This window comes from Quercus suber, unplaced genomic scaffold, assembly GCF_002906115.3.
Source record: "Quercus suber isolate HL8 unplaced genomic scaffold, Cork oak 2.0 scaffold_6, whole genome shotgun sequence".
Lineage (NCBI taxonomy): Eukaryota > Viridiplantae > Streptophyta > Magnoliopsida > Fagales > Fagaceae > Quercus > Quercus suber.
The window spans coordinates 2,491,685-2,515,265 of record NW_027069472.1 but is presented as its reverse complement, the minus strand read 5'-3'; the positions used below and the strand labels follow the sequence as shown (position 1 = coordinate 2,515,265).

Genomic DNA, 23,581 nt, shown 5'->3' with positions numbered 1-23,581 from the left:
AGAACCTGGTGATTTGGTACTCAGGAAAGTTGTGGGCACTGCGAAAAACCCAGCCTGGGGGAAGCTAGGACCCAATTGGGAAGGGCCATATCGTATCACTTTAGGGGCTGGCATTAGGGCATATTTCCTAGAGGACTTAGATAGTCATGTAATACCGTGCCCTTGGAATGTAAATAACCTCGAAAGGTACTATTATTAATCGAATCTTCTCTTTAATCACTATGACAATTCGTCATCCTTAACGGTTCTCTAAGTGTTTAAACTTAAATCCAATCATGCTTGTAGTCCTCGTACCAGATGATTTAGGTTAGTTAACACTCCTTAACGGTTCTCTAAGTGTTTAAACTTAAATCCAATCATGCTTGTAGTTCTCGAACTAGATGATTTAGGTTAGTTAACACTCCTTATCTGTTCTCTAAGTATTTAAACTTAAATCCAATCATGGCTGTAGTCCTCGGACCAGATGATTTGGGTTAGTTAACACTCCTTAACAGTTCTCTAAGTGTTTAAACTTAAATCCAATCATGCCTGTAGTCCTCGGACCAGATGATTTGGGTTAGTTAACACTCCTTATCTGTTCTCTAAGTGTTTAAACTTAAATCCAATCATGCCTGCAATCCTCGGACCAGATGATTTGGGTTAGTTAACACTCCTTCACATGCCTACAATCCTCAGATCAGATAGTATGGGTTAGTCAACACCTCTGTGTAGTTATTGTTATTGAAGTTTAACTCTGGAATGAGTCTTTCCTGACATTCTCGAATGAATTTAAATTAACTCTAACTTATGTTAGCCTTCTTTGTGCATGTTCGAAAAGACCTGTGAAGCTTTTATAACACTTATTGCATTCATTATTTAGTAGGAGTTCTTATACAAACTGCTCTTTTCAGTGCCAATTTTAGTTATGTACATTGTCAACATGATATGGTGATTATGTTTACCTACATTACTATAATTACAAAGTACTGTTATTTGTAGCAAAAGTAAGCCATATTATATGCCACAAAGACACCAAAAGTAAAAGAGAAACTGTTTCATTGATCAAAAGAGGACAGTTTATAGTCCCTTACATAAAAGAAAAACAAGTACAAGTAAAAAATAAATAAATAAATAAATAAATAAATAAACCTAAGTATCTAAGTTTGCGCTTAAGGGATCACAGGGTCGGCAGCTTAGCTTGTCCGAGTAGCAGCAGCTTTTGGGGCCTGGTCCTTAGGCTCTGAAGAGGTCTACTCTATTTCCAAGCCCTCGCCCTTATCCTTGGGTGGCTCAGCTGGTTTGCTCTGATCACCAGGCTGACCAGACTCCTTGGAGGCCTCAAGGGTGGTTGGAGGAACTTGGCTAACCAAGGATTGCTCCGAAGCCTCCGGGAGTTGTATTGGAGGAGGGGGATCAGACCCTGGGAGCTCTCGGATGTCAGGGTCGTAATATATGCTCTCAGGCAGCCTCAGTTCTGAGTCAGTAGGCACCCCAACAGCATCCAGTGCCTTGCCCCACGTTATATCGCAGTAGTCTTGGCTGACCGTGGCAAACTACTTGGTAAGGCCTTTTTCAATCTCCTCCACCCCCAGCTAGTATGCTGCTTTCTTTTTAGTCTCGGTCGCCTCCTTGGCCAACTTAGCGTTCCTCTGAGCCAGCTTGGCAGTCTCCCTGGCCTTTTGGAGTTCGGCACGAAATTCCTTCACAAGCGCTTTCTTAGCTGTCAAATTGGTTTGAGTCTCATTTAGCAGCTTACGTTAGGCTTCAACCTGGCTCTCGACATTCTGTAGGCCAGCATTAAGCCTATTCCTCTCATTAGTGACCTCTTTGAGCTGCTCAGAAAGTTGGAAAAAGTCCTCCTTTAGGCTGCCCAAGGATTTCTTTGCCTCGAACCGAGAGTGGGCCTCCGCTTGGGCTTCGACATAGGCTTTCTTGTTCCACTCTTTAGCCACAAAGACTTGCTAGGTAATCTGCATAATAAAGCGAAAGAGTTAGCATAAAACAAATGAAAGATTAACATGCCAAACTGAAGAGCTGGATTAACTCACTTACCATGGCCAGGTCCTTCTTTAGGGACATGAAGAGTTCATACTGGCTAAAGCGCCTGTATAACTCTATGTCTAGTGGAAGGAGCAATGGTTGCTCCAAAGCTTCAGCTACTAGTCCTGCTCTTCCCCCATCATAGTTTCTGAGGGAAGTCTCCCAAGAAATAGGTGCGCCATCTAACTCCAACTTAGGAGACCATGTACGGGGCCCTCGGCGCACATCGGCAACGTGAGGGTTATCTCGGCTCTCAATAGATGAGGCCCTCTTGCTCCAGTGGTCTTTCGCCACCTTCTGTTGCTTGGTTGTCTTTGGTGGCACCACCACCTCCCTCTTCTCAGTTTTGAAGGACCTCTTCTTCTTCAGGTCCGGCAAGGGCTTTTAGCCGAGATAAGGAACTTGAGGTGGTGGTGGAGGCAAACTCACCACTGGTTGGGAAGTCCCAATGCCTTTTGGCTCGGCCTTCTTGCCCGTGTTCCTCATTAATGCCTTCAAGTCTGACATATTTTCCTCTTCCGAAGAGTCTTCCGAAAGAGCAGTTATCAGAATAGGAGGATGGACACTAGATTGCCTATCAATCTCCTCCTTGGAGTCTGAGGATGGTATCACTTGAACCCTGCCTGAAGCTTCCCCCTCGAATTTAAATTTATCTATTTGCTCTTCTAGTGAAGAGGTCAAAGAGCCAACCCTTTCGCCTACAACCATCGGTTCAAGGGGGACTTGCTGAACCGGCTGGATGAGCAGTGGTGCACCTTGCGGGTTTGGATATGGCACCCGAGGAAGATCGAATGGAGCCAAAAAATCCTTCCGACCAACGTCGATTCGGTTAAGGCGGTAGTCTCCTTGTCTTATCGCGTTCCTGATCGGCTGCAAATCGGATGATTTGGATGTATAACCGAGAATGAGGGGAACCGATCAGAGTTGCCCGTCTTCACTTACAAAAATCTCCGATCGTAACAAGTAGTTGAGCGTGGCGGTGTTGGTAAAGCTCAGCCGAGGAGAAACGTTTCTTTTATCTGTCAACATCACAACAAAATTTAATCAGAAATTTGACAACAGCAAGATCGAGAAGACTAAGTTGCAAAGAAAGCTCAATCCTAAATCTAATGTTAGCGAGCCTAAATTTAAGATGCCCCCACCTGGCTCTCCCAGTGTGGTTGGGCAGTGAAAACCGTCATGCCAGGCACCCGAGACGATTAGATAATCGTCTTTCATCCCCTTGTTAGACTTGGGAAGGCAGGAGATAAGCCTAACAACGTCGGATTGGGATTTCAAATAATATCCTGCTACTTTCTGATTGTGGTATTCATACATATGCACCACGTCTAGCCAGGTGAGTCCCAAGCCCAGATGGTGGTTCAGATCATCGACGGCCCCTAAAACCCTAAAGGCATTGGGCGCACATTACTCAGGGCTAAGCCTATGGTTTCGAAGATAGTTAGTGGTGATGGGGCCCATAGGAATCGTCATTCCTCCTTCCAGGAAAGCAATGATGGGGATTATCACTTTACCCTCTTTCCGATCTGTTAGGACTTTTTCTGGGGGCTATATCTCAAACCCACATCTTCAGGTATGTGGTATGTGGCCCTAAACTTCTCCATCTGAGCGGACTGTCCACCAAATACTGGTATCTACCCATCTTAAACAAACGAGAAAGGAGGAACTCTAAACGCTGTGACTAGGGGCGACTACTCGAAGGTCAAAAAGGGTCTCCAAGGAGAAGATTAAAGACGAATATATGAAGACTTACATGAACCGAATCGGAAAATGATATTGAACTCGTGGAGATGCTTATAGATTTTGGATTTGATGATTGTAGAGTTTGGTGGATTTGAATGCCTCTGCTCGCTGGAAAGTCTGAAAATATGTAAAGTAAAGGAGGAAAAACCTCCTCTAGGGCTTTATATAGAGACAAGCGAAGGGGAAGGAGTTATCCCGCCCAAATTCCGAGAAGAATCACGTCCGTTGGATCATTAGTCCACCGTTAGATGGTAAAGACAAAACACCGCCTGTAGTAATTAATAGCACTTTGGAAACCTTGAAACGGCAGCAGCAATTATGAAGCACACAAATCCATGCTCCTACACGTGTGAACTAAGATATTTTGCATTTTTTATTTTTATTTTGTAGCAAATCAAAATCCTTTTTTTTCTCTTCGAATGCGAGGAAAAAATTAAAATTTTGAGGGGCTATTGTGGAGGGAAAAGCCCAACCATACGTAGTGGGCCTAAAACCCAATGTGAAGGTTATTGTATGTCCGAAGAGGCTAAAATTGTTGAGAGGCACTTCGCACGAAAGAAGGATACTTAGGAGCAAAGAAGATCCGTCCGAAGAGAGCATCAGTGTTCCGAAGAGATCATTCTTCTCGGATGTAAAGATTCTTGGTCATATAAATATCTGGGGGGTTCAAATGAGTTTACTAATGACTTCAGCAGTCTAGATAAGCTTTGGACACGCTTGGAGATAATAAGAATGGAGAAATATCTAAAAGGAAAAGCTGCCGCCACCGTATTAAATGTACTGCAGCAACTTTTCTGGCCGCATTTATGTGGAGAAAACCCCTGAACAGTATAACCTCTACTACCGCCACTCACAAAAAGCTGAGGAAGATACATGACATGACATGCACTCAAGTAGGGACCTAAATGAAGAACAAGTGGACGATGGGATGATGGGGGAGGATGCTATATAAAGAAGAAGGTCTCCTAATAAAAAAAAAAAAGAAAAAGAAAAAAGAGAGGTTTTACTGTAGCCCTAAGAATTGTAACCAGTATTCAATTTATCATAAGTCTTTTCGGACTTGAGCTTATTTGATCTTTACGTGTATTTTTATGCTGGTTTATACTTGGACGTTGTGATCAACCATTGTGAGCTCCACAGTCAACCTAACTCTATCATCCACACTCTACAAATTTATTGTTTTGGGCTTTGGCCACAAATCCTAACCCCACATATATATATATATATATATATATATATATATATATCTATATATATTGTAGGAATATTAGGCCCGAAAGTCCATTCTACATTTGTACATTGGGCCTATGGCCTAAGCCGAGGATTAGGACTAGCTCAAGGAGAAAGAATCTCCATCGTTAGAGACCATGTTAACTAAAAAAAGAGTTGGTTTTGGCCATAAAAGCTTAGCGAGATAAGCTAAGGATAAATGTCTGCTTGGAAGAGAACTTCCTAGAAAGTTCTGTCGATACAAATAGACATTGTGGAGACGTTGGACCAAGAGAAGGCTTCAGATATCTTAGGAAGAAAACTGTCACCACCGCATTTAATGTTCTGCAGCTACTTTCCTGGCTGCATTAATATGAAGACACCTGAACAGTACAAAGTTGGCTACCTCAAGGCCTACACAACTAAAGAAGGTGTCTGATGGGACAAACGCTCGAGTGGTAATGTAGGTAATCAACAAGTGTAAGATCAAGATGCTTTAGAAGGAGATATATAACGAGAGAGGTCCTTCATAGAAGGGGGATTGAAAATCAGAAGGAAAAACACTATAGCATTCAGGAATCAAACTTGTAACCAAATTTGAGGATAATAAACAAGAACAGTTCACCTCGAATCTTGCCGAGGACTGTTTTTTCTTCAATATAATCCTACTTCTTTTCATTCTCCTACTTGAATCTATTCCAATGTTTTTTTGATAAACTATAGCCCAATTTTTTAACCAATTCTCTATAAATTTATTGTTTTGTGCTTCCTGGACTTAAGTCCTTTCACGTAGTGGATTCACTGCCCAAATCAGGTCCTCACACACACACACACACACACACACATAGAAAAAAAAAAAAAAAAAAAAAAAAAAAAAAAAAAAAAAAAAAAAAAAAAAAAAAAAAAGACTTCAGAAAAGAAATTGAAAACAAAAACAAAAAAACAAAAAAAAAAAAAATTTGTTTGTAGTTTCAATTCTCTCAGACCAAAATATTATTTTCTTTTGTCCTCTTCCTTTGATTTAGTGTTTCTATCATATTTTCTTGCCATTGGTGTTAGTTTAAATACTACAAGTTGAATTTCTTGATCAAGTTTATTAGTTTAAGTAAAACTGAAAAGGAGAAGCTATGAGTGGAAAAAGACAAGAGAGTGTGAGACTAATATTGGGAAAAAACCAATTTAAGAGTGAAACACAAGTGTGGGTGACATAATTTGAGTGTAAACACGTGAGGGAGTGTTGTGAGAAATTATTTTTAACATTTTTTTTTTGGTAGTTTCAAAATTATGTCTTCTAGGGGCGAAGCATCAAACAGAGGAGGGGAGGAGTCATCCATCATGTTGCAGGCTATGCAACAACAATTTGAACATATGAACATGGTGTTTAATGATATTCGGGATCGGATAGAAAGGCAAGATGCTGTTATTGCTTCTTTGCATGAGGAGCGTCCCCAAAGAGCCCCTAATGCTCGAAGGCAAGGAAGGCGTACGCGTGTGGATGACTCTGATGACTACCATGACGATGAGTTTGAAGATGAAGAGGATCAAGCTTCATTGAACAATGAGGGCAGGTTTGCGCCAAGAGGAGAAAGGCGTGGTAGAAGTTTCTGAAGAGATCCAAGATGGCAAGATGGGATTAACAGAAGCCTAGGAAACATCAAAATGAAGATACCATGGTTCCAAGGAAAAAATGATCCATAAGTGTAGTTGGAGTGGGAGAAGAAGGTGGAGTTCATCTTTGAGTGCCAGAACTACTTTGAGGAGAAAAAGGTAAAACTAGCTGTGATTAAGTTTACTGACTATGTTATTATATGGTGGGATCAACTTGTGATGAACAGAAAGAGAAACTATGAGAGGCCTATTGAGACATAGGAGGAAATGAAGGCCACCATGAGGAGGCAGTTTGTCCCTAGTTACTACTGTAGGGACTTGTATCAGAAATTACAAAGTTTTACTCAAGGCTATAGGAGTGTGGATGACTACCACAAGGAGATGGAGATTACCATGATTTGGGCTAATGTAGAGGAGGATAGAGAAACTACTATGGCAAGGTTTCTGAATGGGCTGAATTGGGACATTGCCAACGTGGTGGAGTTGCAGCACTACGTGGAGTTGGAGGACATGGTGCACATGGCAATAAAGGTGGAACGACAACTTAAAAGGAAAGGAACTCGATCATTTCAAAATCCAGGCTCCTCTACTTCATGGAGGTCAAATGGGAGGAAAGACGAAGGGGTTGTTTTCAAGTCCAAAACCAAACCACCAAAAAAGAGAGATGAAGCTCCCAATGTCAACAAAGGTAAAAATGAATCCCAAACTCGTAATCGTGATATTAAGTGTTTTCGTTGTTTGGAAGTAGGTCATATAGCTTCATAATGCCCAAATAAGAGGACCATGATCGCACGTATTGATGGAGAGTTGGAAACTGAAAGTGAGGGAGATGATAACCAGATTCCATCATTGGAGGATGCTTGTGACGACGATGTGGAGTATCTAGTGAAGGGTGAGTCACTTGTGGCTAAACGTGCTTTAAGTGCCCAAGTCAAAGAGGATGATATAGAACAACAAAGGGAGAATAGTTTTCATACTAGATGCCACATCAACAATAAGATATGTAGTATGATCATTGATGGGGGGAGCTGTACTAATGTGGCTAGCACTACTTTAGTGGAAAAATTGAATTTACCTACCTTGAAACACCCTAGACCATATAAGTTGCAGTGGTTGAATGATTGTGGAGAGGTTAAGGTAAATAGGCAAGTACTGGTTTCTTTTTCAATTGGGAGGTACAAGGATGAAGTGCTTTGTGATGTTGTTCCAATACATGCGGGTCACATTTTATTGGACAGGCCTTGGCAGTTTGACAGAAAGGCCAATCATGATGGGTTCAAGAACAGGTATTCTTTTGTAAAAGATAATAAAACCATTACTCTTGTACTGTTGACTCCAAGACAAGTGTATGAAGATCAAATGAAATTAAAAAAAGAGAATGACATAAAGAAAAATTGTGAGGCTGAGAGTTCAAAAAAAGATGATGAGAAAGGGAGTGAAAGGAAAAAGGAGAGTGAATAGAAAAAGGAGAGTGAAAAGACAATAGAGAGTGAAAAAAAAGAGAGAAAAACAAAAAAAACAAGGGAGTTTTTATGCTAAGGCGAGTGATGTCAAGAGTGCTTTTTATACAAACCAGCCTATATTTGTACTCTTGTACAAAGAGGTATGTTTTAATACTAACAAACTTGACAAATCTTTGCCTAGTGTTGTTGTCTCTTTGTTGCAGGAATATGAGGATATGTTTCCTAATGATATTCCTAGTGGATTGTCACCTATTAGAGGAATAGGGCATCAAATTGATTTTGTGCCAGGTGCAATAATTCCTAACCAACTAGCCTATAGGAGTAATCCAGAGGAGACAAAGGAACTTCAAAGGCAAGTTGAGGAGTTGCTGACCAAAGGACATGTGAGAGAGAGCATGAGTCCGTGCACGGTACCGGTGCTGCTTGTGTCAAAGAAGGATGGAACTTGGAGGATGTGTGTTGATTGCAGGGCTATCAACAATATTACGGTAAAGTATAGACATTCCATCCCTATGCTAGATGACATGTTGGATGAATTGCATGGATCATGTGTATTTACAAATATTGATTTGAAAAGTGGGTATCATCAAATTATGATGAAAGAGGGTGATGAATGGAAAACTGCATTTAAAACTAAATATGGACTGTATGAGTGGTTGGTAATGCCTTTTAGTCTAACTAATACACCAAGTACATTCATAAGGTTAATGAACCATGTATTGCGTGCATTTATAGGCAGATTTGTTGTGGTCTATTTTGATGATATTTTGGTGTATAGCAAGAACTTAGATAAGCATATTAATCATTTGCATTGTATGCTTGCTGTTTTGAGAAAAGAAAAACTATATGCCAATTTAAAGAAATGTTCTTTTTGCATGGACAAAGTTGTGTTTCTTGGTTATGTTGTTAGTGCGAAAGGAATTAAGGTGGATGCGGAAAAGGTGAAGGCTATCAAGGAATGACCCACACCTAAGTCAATCACTGAGGTAAGAAGTTTTCATGGCTTGGCTAGTTTTTATTGCCGATTTTTCAAAGATTTTAGAACACTAGCCGCACCATTCACTGAAATTGTTAAAAAGTCTATGGGTTTTAAATGGGGTAGTGAGCAAGATCGTGCATTTATTGAAATTAAAGAAAGGTTATGTGGTGCTCATTTATTAGCATTACTTGATTTTTCTAAAACTTTTGAGATTGAGTGTGATGCCTCAGGAATAGGTATTGGAGCTGTTTTGATGCAGGAAAAGCGACCAATAGCCTATTTTAGTGAAAAGCTAAATGGGGCAGCTTTGAACTACCCAACATATGACAAGGAGTTTTATGCATTGGTGAGAGCATTGGAGACTTGGCAACACTACCTTTGGCCGAAAGAATTTGTCATACATATCGACCATGAGTCCTTGAAGCACTTGAAATGACAAGGTAAGTTGAATAGAAGACATGCCAAGTGGGTGGAATTCATTGAGACATTCCCTTATGTGATCAAATACAAACAAGTTAATAAAATGACTAGTTTGGATAGTGAAAAGAAGGCTGAGATGGTGAAGAAACTCCATGAAATTGAACATAAATATATAGAAAAGAAAAATGAGCAATATGCAACCAAAGCCAACAAGCGCCGTCGACAAGCCCTCTTTGAACCGGGTGATTGGGTTTGGGTGCATACGAGAAAAGAAAGATTTCCAACCCATAGGCGATCCAGGCTACATCCTATAGGGGATGGTCCATTTCAAGTCTTTGAGAGATCAATGATAATGCATACAAGTTGGATCTTCCAGGTGAGTATAACATTAGTGCTACATTTAATGTTTCTGATCTTTCTCCTTTTGATGTAGGTGACGATTCAAGGACGAATCCTTTTGAAAAGAGAGGGAATGATGAGAATCAACAAGCATTCAAGGATCCATTACATGTTCCAGTTGGGCATATTACTAAATCAAGATCCAAGAAGATCAAAGAAGCACTTAATGGGTTGATTCAAGAGATTTGGGTTGATTCTAACATGTGACATTCTAAACTTGGCCCAAAGGAAGATGAAGGCGTAATAAATTTAATTCAAGCTATTGAGGGCTGATCTGGCTTAATTGGGCTTAATTTATGACGTGGATTATATTTTTCCTAGTATGGAGCATCTAATTTTAGACCAGATCTATCTTAATTTTAGGCTTTTATTATTTAGAACGTTTTTAGCTATTTTTCCTATTTTGGATCTGTTAATTTCAGACCAAATCAACTTTTATTTAGGGTTTTATTATTTAGTACGTTTTTTATATTTTCTATTTCCAGTCATGTCATATAAATAGCATGCACTCATTGTAATAGAGATATTATTGAATAAAAATCAGAAAATGTGAGGCTTTGCTCTTCTTTTGGTTCTTCAAGAATTGTGAACTTATCAGGGATTCTTCCTTGTGGCGTTCAAACTTTATACCTTTGGTTTGTGATTCAATTATAATCATTGGGTCAAGGTCTGTTACTTATACCTTTGGTTCGCGTTTCGACTATAAACGTTGGGTCAAGGTTCTATCAAAAATCTGAATTTCAGATTTTTTGGGCAAGTATTCTAATATTTTTGCTAGGTCTCAAAGCATATCGATTGAGGTTCGCATTAATGAGGTTCTTCATAGTAGGGAAACTAACGTGTAAGGGTAGGGAGTGGGGATGATCTTGACAATATTATATCGGCAAGGGTGGAAAGCCACCCTTGCCAAGAGCAATGAGGATCCTAAGTTAGAACTGCCAAGGGCTTGGGAACCCTTGGACAGGCCGTAGCCTTCGCAAATTAGTGAGGGAACAAGCTCCCACTGTGTGCTTTCTTATGGAGACACGTTTAGATACAGAGGGTTTTAATACTCTGTATGGTAATTTACCCTTTCAGCATTATTAAGCACTTGGATTGTGGTGGAGGGTTAGCTTTTTTATGGAAGGATGAGATAAAGCTAGAGGTAATTAACTGTACTGCAAATCATGTTTTAGCTAGGGTAACAGAAAAAGAAGGCTTTGTGTGGTTCATGACAGGTTTTTATGGTTGGCTGGAGACAAAACAGAGATTCAAGTCTTGGAAGCTATTGGAACATTTGAAGACTTATGTGGAGGGTCCTTGGCTATGTTTTGGAGATTTTAATGCTATTCTCTATTCCTTGGAAAAGCAAAGCACAAGGCAGCCCCATATTGCTCAGATTAATGCATTTAGGGAAGCTTTAGAAAGTTGTCAATTGGAGGATCTCGATTACCAAGGCTACCCGTTTACTTGGACTAACAAGAGACCTAGTGATGCAAATACCAAGTTGAGACTTGATAGAGCTGTGGTAACAAAGAGGTGGATAGATCATTTTCCAATTACCAATGTGGTGCATCTTCTTCCTCATGTCTCGAACCATATCCCTATTACCATTCATGTTCAAAAGTTTAGGAAGAAACATAGAAGAGCTAATCGGGGTTTCAATTTTGAAGAGAGTTAGCTGTTATGGGATAAGTGTGAGGCACAGATTCAGCAAGTTTGGAGCTTGTCAGACGGTGGGAAGGCGGGTCTAGTAGCTATGCACGTGAAAATTAGGGATTGTGGGGATGATTTGAAGGCATGGGGAGATACAAGGTTAAACTCGAGGAGAAAGAGATTAAAATCCTTCAAAACCAGCTTGATAAAATTAATAGAGCTGACACTACTGAGGAAAGTAAGGAGGAATATTTGGCGGTTAGTAAAAAATTGGATGATCTTTTGTTGAAACAGGAGATTTATTGGGCACAACAGTCTAGTGTTACATGGTTGAAACATGGGGAAAGGAACACTAAATTTTTCCATTCAAAAGCGTCACAAAAGCGAAGAAGGAATCATATTAAGGGTATCATGAATTCACAAGAGCATTGGGTGGAAGAGATGAAGGATGTAGCCAGGGTAGTAGTTGATTATTTTGACAATTTTTTTATGCAGGTTCATGCAATCAAATAGAGGAATGCCTAAGCACTATTTCAGCCAAAGACAGTCTAGCCATGCAGGATTTGTTGTCTAGGGACTTTACTACTAATGAAATCAAGGAAGCTGTATTTCAGATGGGACTAACAAAGGCACCTAGGCTTGATGATATGAATGCCTTATTTTATCAAAAATTCTAGCATATAGTGGGTAATGATGCTGTGAATGCTATGAGTCATCTTACCTGATTTAAATCATACCAATATTGTGCTCATCCCTAAAGTGAAGATTTCAGAGAAAATTTCTGAATACAGACCAATCAGCCTTTGTAATGTTGTCTATAAGATAATTTCAAAAGTTTTTGCAAATAGGCTGAAACAAGTGCTTCCTAATATTATTTCCCCCACCTAGAGTGCATTTGTGCCAAGTAGACTTATTACAGATAATGTTATTGTGGTATATGAGGCTTTGCATTCTATGCATGCTGTGAAGAAGGGCAAGACAGGTTCTTTGGCTTTAAAGCTAGATGTTAGCAAAGCTTATGATCAAGTGGAATGGCTGTTTTTATAGGGAGTAATGTAGAAGTTGCGTTTCCCAGAAAAGTGGATTGAGAGAGTGATGACTTGTGTCACCACTACATCATTCTCTATTCTACTCAATGGAAAACTTTATGGGAATGTGCTCCCATCTAGGGGAATCCATCAAGGAGACCCTCTTTCCCCATACTTGTTTTTGTTGTGTGCAAAGGGATTCACATCTTTATTGGCAAAAGCAGAGAATGGTGGTAAAATTCATGGAGCTTCTATTTGCAAAGGGGCACTAAAAGTTTTTAACTTATTGTTTGCAAATGACTCCCTTTTGTTCTACAGGGCAACACAAAATGAAGTGGAGATAATTTCTGAGGTGCTTCAAACCTATCCTAATGCTTCGGGACAATGCATAAACTTGGAGAAGTCTTTAGTCTTTTTTAGCAGTAACACTTCAGCTAGTCAAAAGTAAGATATTCTGAGGGTCTCGGGAGTTCGGGAGGTAAATTGATTTGATTCATATTTGGGGCTGCCTACCCTAGTAGGGAGACTAAATATCATACGTTCTCATATTTGAAGGATAGGATTTGGAAAAAATTGCAGGGTTGGAAAGGGAAGATGTTGTCTAAGGCTGGTAAGGAGATTATTATTAAAGCAATTGCTCAGTCTATTCCTATATATACCATGAGTGTATTTCAACTCCCTTTAAAGTTATGTGATGAACTAGATGCGATGTGTGCTAAATTTTGGTGGGGGCAGGTGGGGGATGAACAAAAAATTCATTGGCAAAGGTGGGAAAAGCTTACAAGATCAAAGATGGATGGAGGAATGGGTCTTAGGTATTGGAGGGCATTTAATTTAGCTATGTTAGCTAAACAAGGGTGGAGGTTGTTGCATGATGATAATTCTTTAATACATCAAGGCCTTAAAGCTAAATATTTTCCTAGAACTCATTTATTTGATGCCAAGGAGTCCCCAGATTGTTCCTTTGTGTGGAAGAGTATTGTGGCTGCTTTACGTATTTTGAAGTTGGGATGCTATTGGAGAGTTGGGAATGGCCTGTCCATTCGGGTTTCAGGGGACAAACGGATACTGAATTATCCAACAAATGCACCTTTGCTTCCAGTCAATGATGAGGTTTGAGAGGTGACTGTGGCGAAATTAATTGATCAAGAATTGCATGCTTGGAGGTTTGAATTTATCATGGACATGTTTGAGCAAGAGGATGTTGAAGCCATTTGTAGAATCCAGCTAAGCCAAAGAGATGTGGAAGACACTATAATTTGGTTCCATCATAAAAAGGGGCTGTTTACTATCAAGTCTGCATATAAAGTGGCGAGGGAAGTATTGCAAGGAGATAATATAGCTAAGAGCTCAAGGGGTTGCGTGGGGAGACGAGTTTGGGCTACCTTATGGAAGCTTCAGATTCCAAACAAGATTAAAGTGTTTGGGTGGAGAGCTTGCAATGATATCTTGCCAACAAAACTGAATTTGTCAAAGCGAAAAATAATTGATGATGCAATGTGTCCTATATGTATGAGATTTCCGGAGTCAGCTATCCATGCTTTTTGGGAATGTGAGGTGGCCAAGGATGTGTGGTCTGGTAGCTTGAAAATTCTGTAGAAGGGGGTCTCAGGTTTGGCTGATTTAATTCACTTAATGGAATACTTGCTGGATCGGGTTGAGTTACAAGACATGGAGGTTGTGTTGGTCCAAGCTTGGCTGATTTGGAATCAAAGAAACCGGGTTGTACATGGAGGGAAGTTCCATGATCTGAGATGGTTTATCAATCATGCAAGGGAGCTATTAAGGGAGTTTCAGACTACACAAGAACAAATGGGAGCTGAACAAGTGATGCAGCCTGCTCAAGATACTTGGCAACCTCCTCCACAGTCGGTTTTCAAGCTTAATTTTGATGCAGCGGTGTTCTCATGCCTTAACAGATCTAGATATGGTGCAATTATACGAAATGAGAAAGGTGAGGTTATGGCAACCATGGCAGCTAAGGGACCAGAAGTGTTTTGCAGTGAGGAAGCTAAACTACTTGCATGTAGAAAAGCTATTGAGTTTATGGTGGATGTGGGCTTCTCTGAATTAGTCATTGAAGGAGATAATAGTTCAGCCATGAAAGCTATTTCAACTTTGAAGATTGATTAGTCAATGCTTAGGAATGTGATAGGGGATATTCAACACTTGATTAGAAATTTACATTGGGTAAAGATTGATTGTATTAGGAGAGGGGGGAATCAGGTAGCTCATGTATCAGCTCAATTTGCTAAGAATATTATTGAGGATATGTATTGGATGGAAGATGTTCCTCCAATAGCTAGAGAAGCTCTATACCAAGATGCTAATTTTTCTGATTAATTGAATGATATGCTTCTGTTTCCAAAAAAAAAAAGATTCCCTATCTAGGTTTCAACTTTTTGCATACTAAAATACCCTCGCACAAATTCTTTAACTCTCTAAAATACCCCTATCTTTTAGTTAAATAAAATTATATTAAAAACACAAACTGGTTAAAAGAGTAATTTTTTGTTCCTAAGTTTTAGGCTTTTTCCTTTATCTTCCCCATTCTGCCTAAAATTTAGGACACTATTTTTATTTTATTATTAACATTATTCCACATTACCTTACCTTTTTCTTGAAAAAACATAATATACACGTTATATATATATATATATATCACTTTTAAATATTATAATACTAAACCAAAAAAAAAAAAAAAATTTTCCACATTACCTTACCTTTTTCTTGAAAAAACATAATATACACGTTATATATATATATATATATCACTTTTAAATATTATAATACTAAACCAAAAAAAAAAAAAAAATTTATTGCTCGCGCAAAGCGCGTGTGATGATTTTAGTAATATCATATGACAATGTTGAGAATTTTCTATTTTGAGTATCAAAAAATAAAAAAGCAACAAAAAAAAGTTACAAATTCTGTTGGAACTCTCTAAATAAAAAAGAAAGGAGATAAAGTGATAAATACAAAACATAATCCCCAGCTCATTTGATTTTTACTATTGTTAATAAAAATTAGCAAAACTATTATGAAAAGTAGTATCAGTGACAATCCACTTGGTATAATTACAAATTTTATGACCCAACTTCTACTACGAAACTAGCTTATAACATGTGAAAATGCACAAGATTTTTATTTATGAAACAAACCAATGTTTAATGCTCAAAACCAATAATCAAAAACCCACTACCAAACCACAATTCAGAAAAATGCTGGAAAATAATCTCAAAAGGGAAAAAAAAAAATTTAAAATTGAAATTCAAAGAAAAACTGAAAGAAATAAATAAATTCTTTTTAGAGAGGTGATTGGCAAACATACATGAATCTACAAAGAGAATATGATAAATTATATTTGGTCTAGGTGAATAAATCATTAAATATGCATTTATATCTTCTTCTTTTTTTCTTTTTTTTTTTTTGAGATAGTTTCAACTTATGGTATTTGCTCATGATAATAGTTCTTTATCATCAGACCAAAACACCAATAAATTTATGTGTAGATCTTACAAAAAGATGTTAGTAAATTAAGAGTTAAATCATTAATACATGAGTGATATAAATTAAAATAGCAAGATAGTTTATTTTAAAGCAGAGTTGAAAGATTAATAGATTTAATATTGAGTGAACAATGAATAGTACAAATATAAATATGTTGAAGAAAACGAAGAAATGGTAAGGAAAAAAAATAAATAAATAGAGGAATTGTGAAGCAATCATTTGGATTCTTACAACAAGCCAACTACCATGGCTTTTGAGTGGAGTTGTGGTGTGTTTTTATGTTAGAACTCATTTCCCTCTCCCTTGTGTGTGTGCTTGTTTCTCAAAAAAAAAAAATTATACTGCAACTGATACTATATACAAAATAGGAAACATCTAAATGATGACAAAGCTACAAAATTGCAAATAAAAGACAGGTTTAAACATAGTTGTAGGTTAATAAAAAAAAAAAAAATTGATGTGATAAAAAATATTAATATCATGTCTTGCTTGGGGAACGCAAATCTAATTCATCAAAAAAAAAAAAAAAAAAATCCCAAAACATAATATTACTTATTTAGAAGGTAAGTAGAACAAACTTGCTCATTGTAGTTCTTTTGAACGTTTTAAATCATCATTTCCTTGCATGGTGTCAAGTTGGAGCAATCCAAAGTCCAAAATTATGACTTTTGGATTTAAGTTTTTAAAGGTTTCAAAAAAAAAAAAAAAGATTTAAGTTGTTAAAAAAAAGAAGAGTTATGCTGGACTCTTCATTTTTTGTATTAAATAACTTACTTGACATAAAAATTAAAAAAAAAAAAAGGTAGAATACCAGGTACATAATTACTCTCTCTTATCTTGGTTTTTTTATTTAGGGCAAACTCTTCATCTTTTGTCAAAATTAGATTTCAATTATAGAATCTAATTAAACTTTCTCTCATGTTTGATTTTTTTTTTTTAAAGAGAAATATATATATATATATATATATGCAATTGCAAGGAATTTTTATATTAGATTTCAATTATAGAATCTAATTAAACTTTCTCTCATGTTTGATTTTTTTTTTTTAAAGAGAAATATATATATATATATATATATGCAATTGCAAGGAATTTTTAGCGAAAATAGGTGTTTGAGAGCTATAAAATTTAGTGGATTCCAGTTAGCGTAAAGTTTCTGATGGTTGAATAAGAGATTTGAGGTTCAATCTCCGTCTACATCAAAAACCGATTAGTATCTTGATCTAATGATAAATAGCTATCATTATAAGCGGACGCCATAGCTTAAAACCCTTTAAAAAAAAATAAAATAAAAATAGAACTATGAAATTTACAGTTTGAGCAATATCAATTAATGAATTGAGTTTCAATTACTTTTTAATCAATAAATAAAGGAGGAAAAAGAATGGATCAACTTTATAACAAGAACCCCAAATTGATCCCAAATGTTTAAGTCCATATCTCATTCGTTAATTGTTAAACAAGTTATCATAAGCCATAAAACAACTCTAGAGAATTTGAATCCTTATATAATTCCAATCATGAATCATTTAAACAAGTCAAATATTCTAAATCTCCTGATATAATTAAAATTATTATAAACGGCCTTGATTAAATCTTAGACACAAACAATTAGTGGGGTCCCTAAAAATTTTTAAAAAAAATTGAAAACCCCAAAAGTGGGACCATTGAGCTTTTCTGATATTGACCAATCAAAACACACACAATACACAACAGCCTTAACCCAACCACCTAGTTAATAATAAACCCTAGGGTAAAAAGACCAAGCTCACCCCCCATACATCTCATCCCATCATCCACTATAAATATATATTGTTGTTGTGGCTATTTTTTTATTTTTCATTCCAATCAAAACCCTAATAGCCCCCTCTTCTCTTGTTTTGTGTTTTTTTTTTTGTGGGTATTTCAAAGAAAGAGGCACACTAAAAAAAACAAAACAAGAATAAGAAAGAGAGAGAGAGAGAGAGAGAGAGAGGGTTATTATATATAAAAAAAAAAATAGAGAGAGAGAATTATTAGTTAGTATTATAAAAAAGGTTAGGGAAGGTCAAGAAGGGTCACCTAAATTAGCTGAGAAAAATTGAAAACCCAAAATCCAAAAACCCAACAGCCCCACAGCATAAGGGCTGTGTTGCCAAAAAGAAGGAAAAAAACTAAACTACTGGTACGTTCTCTCTCTTTTACAAAATTTTTACATTACTTCTATCCTCCAATGACGTTTTTGGATTTTTAAGGACTATGGTCTCGCTCTCTCTCTGTATATGTGTCTCTGTTCAGTACTTGAATTTTTAGTCCTCTCTCTCTCTCTCTGCAATTAAGAGAGAGAAAGCGCGGGACATTGAAAAACTATTTTCATGGGGGTCTAAAACTCTAAAAACTACTAGTTTATAATTAGCCTTCAAACAAAAACAAAAAAAAAGCCTTCACCCATTGAAAAATCTCAATCCTTTTTCCCGCCAAAAACTCGAATTCCAAGCATGACCCAGATGGTTAATCGGTACCTTTTTCCATCTTTCATCTTCATAATCACTTCATAACTCTCTCACATCCGTTTTTTCTCTCTGTTTTTTTAAATATTTATTTATGGGTTCTTTTTTGTGTTTGTGTGTGTGTGTGTGTGTGGGTTTTGATGGCTTTTGTTGTTGAAGAAAGCAAAAAAAAGTTTACAAAACAGAGTGTGATTTGGTTTTTAGGGTTTGAATTCGAAATCCAATGGCAGGGTGGTCGATGCTTGCTGATGGGTCTGCTTTAGATTGCGTCAAAACCCCAGAAAAGAAGCTAAAGCAAAACGATTTCTGGGTCGATCGAAAACCGGGTTCCAATGGATCCGATATCCAACTAGGTTCCGATAAGCTTCGATGCGAGTTCGAAGGGTTTCTTCAACGTTTTGGCAAGGAGATCTGCGGTCGAGACTGCTTTCGGCCTCTACCTCCAATGCTTGGAGATGGGCAGCGTGTGGATTTGCTTAAGCTTTTGTTTGCTGTGAGAGAGAATGGTGGGTACAACGTTGTTTCTGAAGAGGGGTTGTGGGATTTGGTGGCATTAGAATCGGGTTGTTGGGTCCGAATCTGGGCTCGACTTTGAAATTGATTTACATCAAGTATTTGGATCTGCTGGAGAGATGGTTGAAGAGGGTTTTTGATGATAAGGAGCATTTAATGGAGTTTCAGGATGAGATTAAAGATTTTTTAGCCAAGGTTCCGGATCAGAAGAAGAGGAGGAAGGATGAGGATTATCCGAATTTGGAACTAGAGTTTAAGGAGGTGAAGTCATGTGCTGGTGGTGAGGGATTGTTGGCTTTGGATTCGAAGAAGAATGTTGAGAAAATTAGTGATGGTAAGAAAGGGGTGATAGTGTTGGATGGGGGGACATGAATGGTGTTGGGGATGAGGATGAGAAAAAGGCGTGTATTGATTTGAGTGAGTGTGTAGTGAATTTACAAGACAATGGAAAATTATTTGACAATGACGAGATTGAGGGCTTGGTGACGCGTTTGGATGGAGGCGGTAAATGTGAAGATGTAGTGATTTTGGACGCGACTAATGAGGAGGAGGAGAGTTTTTGTCGTAAGAGGAAGCGGGAGTCTTTATGTGGATTGCTAAACTGGGTTGTGGGGGTGGCAAAGGATCCTTGTGATCCAGCTGTTGGTTCAGTACCGGAATGGTCTATGTGGAAGTCTCATGGGAAGGAGGAGATGTGGAAGCAGGTTTTGTTGGCTCGAGAGGCCATCTTCCTGAAAAGACAAGTGGAATCAAGCGCCGACCAATGGCAGGTATATGCTACAACACATTGTGTCCTCTAAATAGGAAAATCAGTTGGAAGCATATTCTAGTCTTACATGTGTTAGATATTATATTCTTACCTATTAAAGAATCTTGTTAAAGCATTATACATGCATGTTTCTCTGTGTGTGTGTTTACTATCACATAATTTAATATTCAATTAGATGTTGTTTGTAATCATGTTTTTGTTATTGCTAATGAGTATGCCGAGTAATTTAGAGCAGGGCTGTATCACATATCCTGGTGGATGAGGCTGTCCTTCTAAGTTTGTAGCCCAAATAATCTGATGGATCATAATTTTCGTATTATATGGCTTTGTTGCTTTTAACTTGCTGCTATCATGTTAGGGTGTGTTATACAATTATTTTTTGTTGCTGCTCATTTTGTCAATGTATTCATTAGCATGCTTTAGGACATGGCAATTCTAAAATATATCAGATTCCTGCATTATTGTGATGTAAGATTTGTATTTTTTGTCTTGTTCTGTTTTAGCATAAGCTCGTTCAACTCCTAGTGGCTTACATTTTACCAATTTCTATTATTTTTATTATATTCAATTTTTTAGGTACATTATCAACTCATATAAATTGATGTTTTATCAAAGTTAATTCTGCTAAATTTCATAATGGATTTTCTAGCATTTTTGGTCATTCACTCAATGTCCAAATGTTAGCTACTTGCTCTTAAGAAATGATAAGAAGGAAAGAAGAAAGAAATACCTTTTTAGGCATGTCTGGTCATGTAATATTTAGTCTTTGATGATTGTTTGTATTGCCAAATTTTATTATTGCCGATTGGTTTATTAAACTCATCCACTTTTGCCAGTGTTATTTGTATAAGCACTATTGTTGTCAATCTATCACTTTTTAGAAATAATTCTGCAACATTATTAAAAATGATCACCCAAATGCATAGCATTTATGAGTACTTAAACACTAGCCTATATTCATCAATTGTCTTACTATAATTTTATTCCATGGTCTCTCTCTATCTTACTAGTTATAAGATTCTTCTCATATTAGTAGAAGCTTTTAATTGTAGGAGCAGTTGAAGCGCAGTTATTTAATAACCACTTGAAACTATATTTGAAAATAATTTGAAGTTTCAAATCATTGGTCATTGTAAATTTTATAAATATGTTTCCTTTTTTTATTTCCCCCTTCTTATGTGTATAATGCTTGCTTTGCTTACTTTAGAACTTTAATAAAATTTCTTTGATTTTGTAAGAAATTAAAATATTAAAGTCATTGAATATGTGATGCATATTGAATATGGTTTGACAAATTTAAACTACAGTTCAAGTGGATATGTACTTTCTTAATTATCAATTGCCTGTCTATCTATAAACATTAGTTGTTGTAACCCATGTGATCCGCAAAAATTTATTGAAACCCGTTTATAAATGGCATATAATCAAATATATATATATATATCCAAATCAGAGAATTTGTAGAAAAAAAAAAATTAACTTAACTAAAATTGGAATTTTTATGGAAAAGACCAAATGTAATTATATAGATTTTGTTTCACTGTGTTTCTTTATTCTAATAAAAAATTAATTCAAATTGGATTCAACTAGCATATATCAATACTTAAATAAAAAATTTATTTATTATAATGATGATGTGGAGAAACATGGGCTTTAAAGTCACTATTCTTTTAAGATATATATCACTATTACTTATTAAAAGATATATTTCCCTATTGATAGATTACCATCACTTAATCAAATGTGCCTCAAGGGGTTTGACAAAAAATTCTTCCAAAATGGGTTGGTGAAATCTATTTCTAACCCATTACGTAACAAGACTTACAGCCACTACCACACTACTCTTGTTCTTTTCATTCATGTATTTTGGTGTTACTGGATTTACTGATGCAAATCTTTTTAAAAATTTATATGTGACCTTTTCTTATGTGCATCTGTTTCTTTCTAGAAAGTGGGACTTTGCTTGGTTCATTCAGAACTTCCCAGAAACATTGAAAATAAAATAGTATTCTTGACAATATGATTGTTTCATTTACATGCCTAGAAAATAATCAATGGAAGATCGTAAGTGTCTTTGATATTTCAGTAATTTGGACTGCCTTCAGCAAAGCTATTAAAGAACTTTTTAGGAATCGTTTTTCAAAGTCACACCAATTTCATTTTGTTTGTTGTTAGAAAATGCCTTGCATTCTTGTTTAAGTTTTTGCTCTGTCTATGTCTACTTTCTCAATGGTCAAAAATACCCTCACTCATTAATCACAATAAATTAATAAAACTTCAAATAATATGTTCAAGTAAGGAAAATAATATATTTCAAATACCTAAATTTTAGGTCACATTTAAAATTTAAAACACCATAGACAGTAAACTCTAATGAAAAGTTGTTATAGTGGTAACTTCAAAAACCCCACATTCCCCACTTTTTGTACTAGAACTGCTTATAACTATCTTTAATTTTATTATTATTTTTAATTTAAAAAAACCTATAATTCTGACAAAATAAAAAGCCTCTGGACATGCGTGTAGCATGTGTGAAGATGCTAGTTTATATTATGACTAATGAGTGGGATTGCGTTATGGTCAGTTCAATAATGGATGTCTCCTACAGAAACATAGAAGTTTCTTAAGTTCCAGCTTTATCCATGTGTTCAATGTTGGATATTATTGCTTTATCCAGGAGTTCAAGCTTTCTATCAGGGCTTTGTCTTGATATGTCAATGCTTCAAATTTTTCAATGCTAAACTAATAAAAATCTTGTTTAAACGATATTGTTCAATATTTTTTTCAATTACTTATCAGAAAATATTGTTTAAACCCATTAAAATACTTTAACTGTCTCATGTGTCAAAATCATGTTCCCCATTTGTAGAAAACTCAGAAGATGCATCCATGCATGTATGATGATCAACATGGGTCAAATTACAATCTTAGAGAGAGATTCAAATGTCGCAAGAAGCTTCTTTCTGAGAAAACAATGTCTCAAGGACGAGCTTGTTCAGAGTCCTCATCAGCCTCTCAAAGTGAGTTGGACAGAAATCCTTGTACAGAAGGAATGGAAGATGGATTGGACAAACATTTGCCTGGAACCTCTGATATGTCCACAGCAGATTCAGCAATTGACAAATATGCTTCAGCACTAGAGAAATATGTCCCAAAGCGCATTCCCTATGGGCCACGTTTTGAAGCTAATGTGCCAGAATGGACTGGTGTGGCTTCTGAAAGTGACCCTAAGTGGTTGGGGACCCAGGTCTGGCCTTTGGAAAAATTAGAGCACAGATATCTCATTGAAAGGGATCCTATTGGTAAGGGAAGACAAGATTCATGTGGCTGTGAAGCGCCTGGTTCCATTGAATGTGTCAGGTTTCACATTGCTGAGAAAAGGTTGAGAGTGAAGTTGGAGCTGGGCTCAGCTTTCTACCAATGGAAATTTGATAGGATGGGTGAGGAAGTTAAAATTTCTTGGACTGCGGAAGAAGAAAAGAAATTTGAGGCTATACTGAGGACAACTCCTCCTCCTCTTACAGTGTCATTATGTTTACNGTCAAGGATCAATATTAAGTCCATATCTTTTTGCGTTAATAATTGGTGAGGTCACTAAATTGATTTAGGAAGTCCCTTGGTGTATGCTTTTTGCAAATGATATAGTTTGTGGATGAAACTAGAAATGGAGTTAATGCCAAGTTAGAAATTTGACGATACGCTCTAGAACCTAAAGGCTCTTGATTAAGTATGACTAAAATTTTTAGGTTTTAAGGGCATTTTGTTAATGTGAGGTTTATGTGTACTTTTGGTTATTT

At 36.8% G+C, this 23,581-nt stretch overlaps 1 protein-coding gene across 1 annotated transcript; it reads left to right on the top strand.

Annotated features, from left to right (window-relative positions):
- Window positions 1-18,552: 18,552 nt before the first annotated feature.
- LOC112000084 (AT-rich interactive domain-containing protein 1) lies at window positions 18,553-23,373 on the top strand. The gene is given in 4 exon segments (XM_024032192.2): window positions 18,553-19,059; window positions 19,062-19,375; window positions 19,378-19,785; window positions 22,654-23,373. Coding segments are annotated over 4 exon segments (1,776 nt in total). The 5' UTR covers window positions 18,553-18,725.
- Window positions 23,374-23,581: the final 208 nt, after the last annotated feature.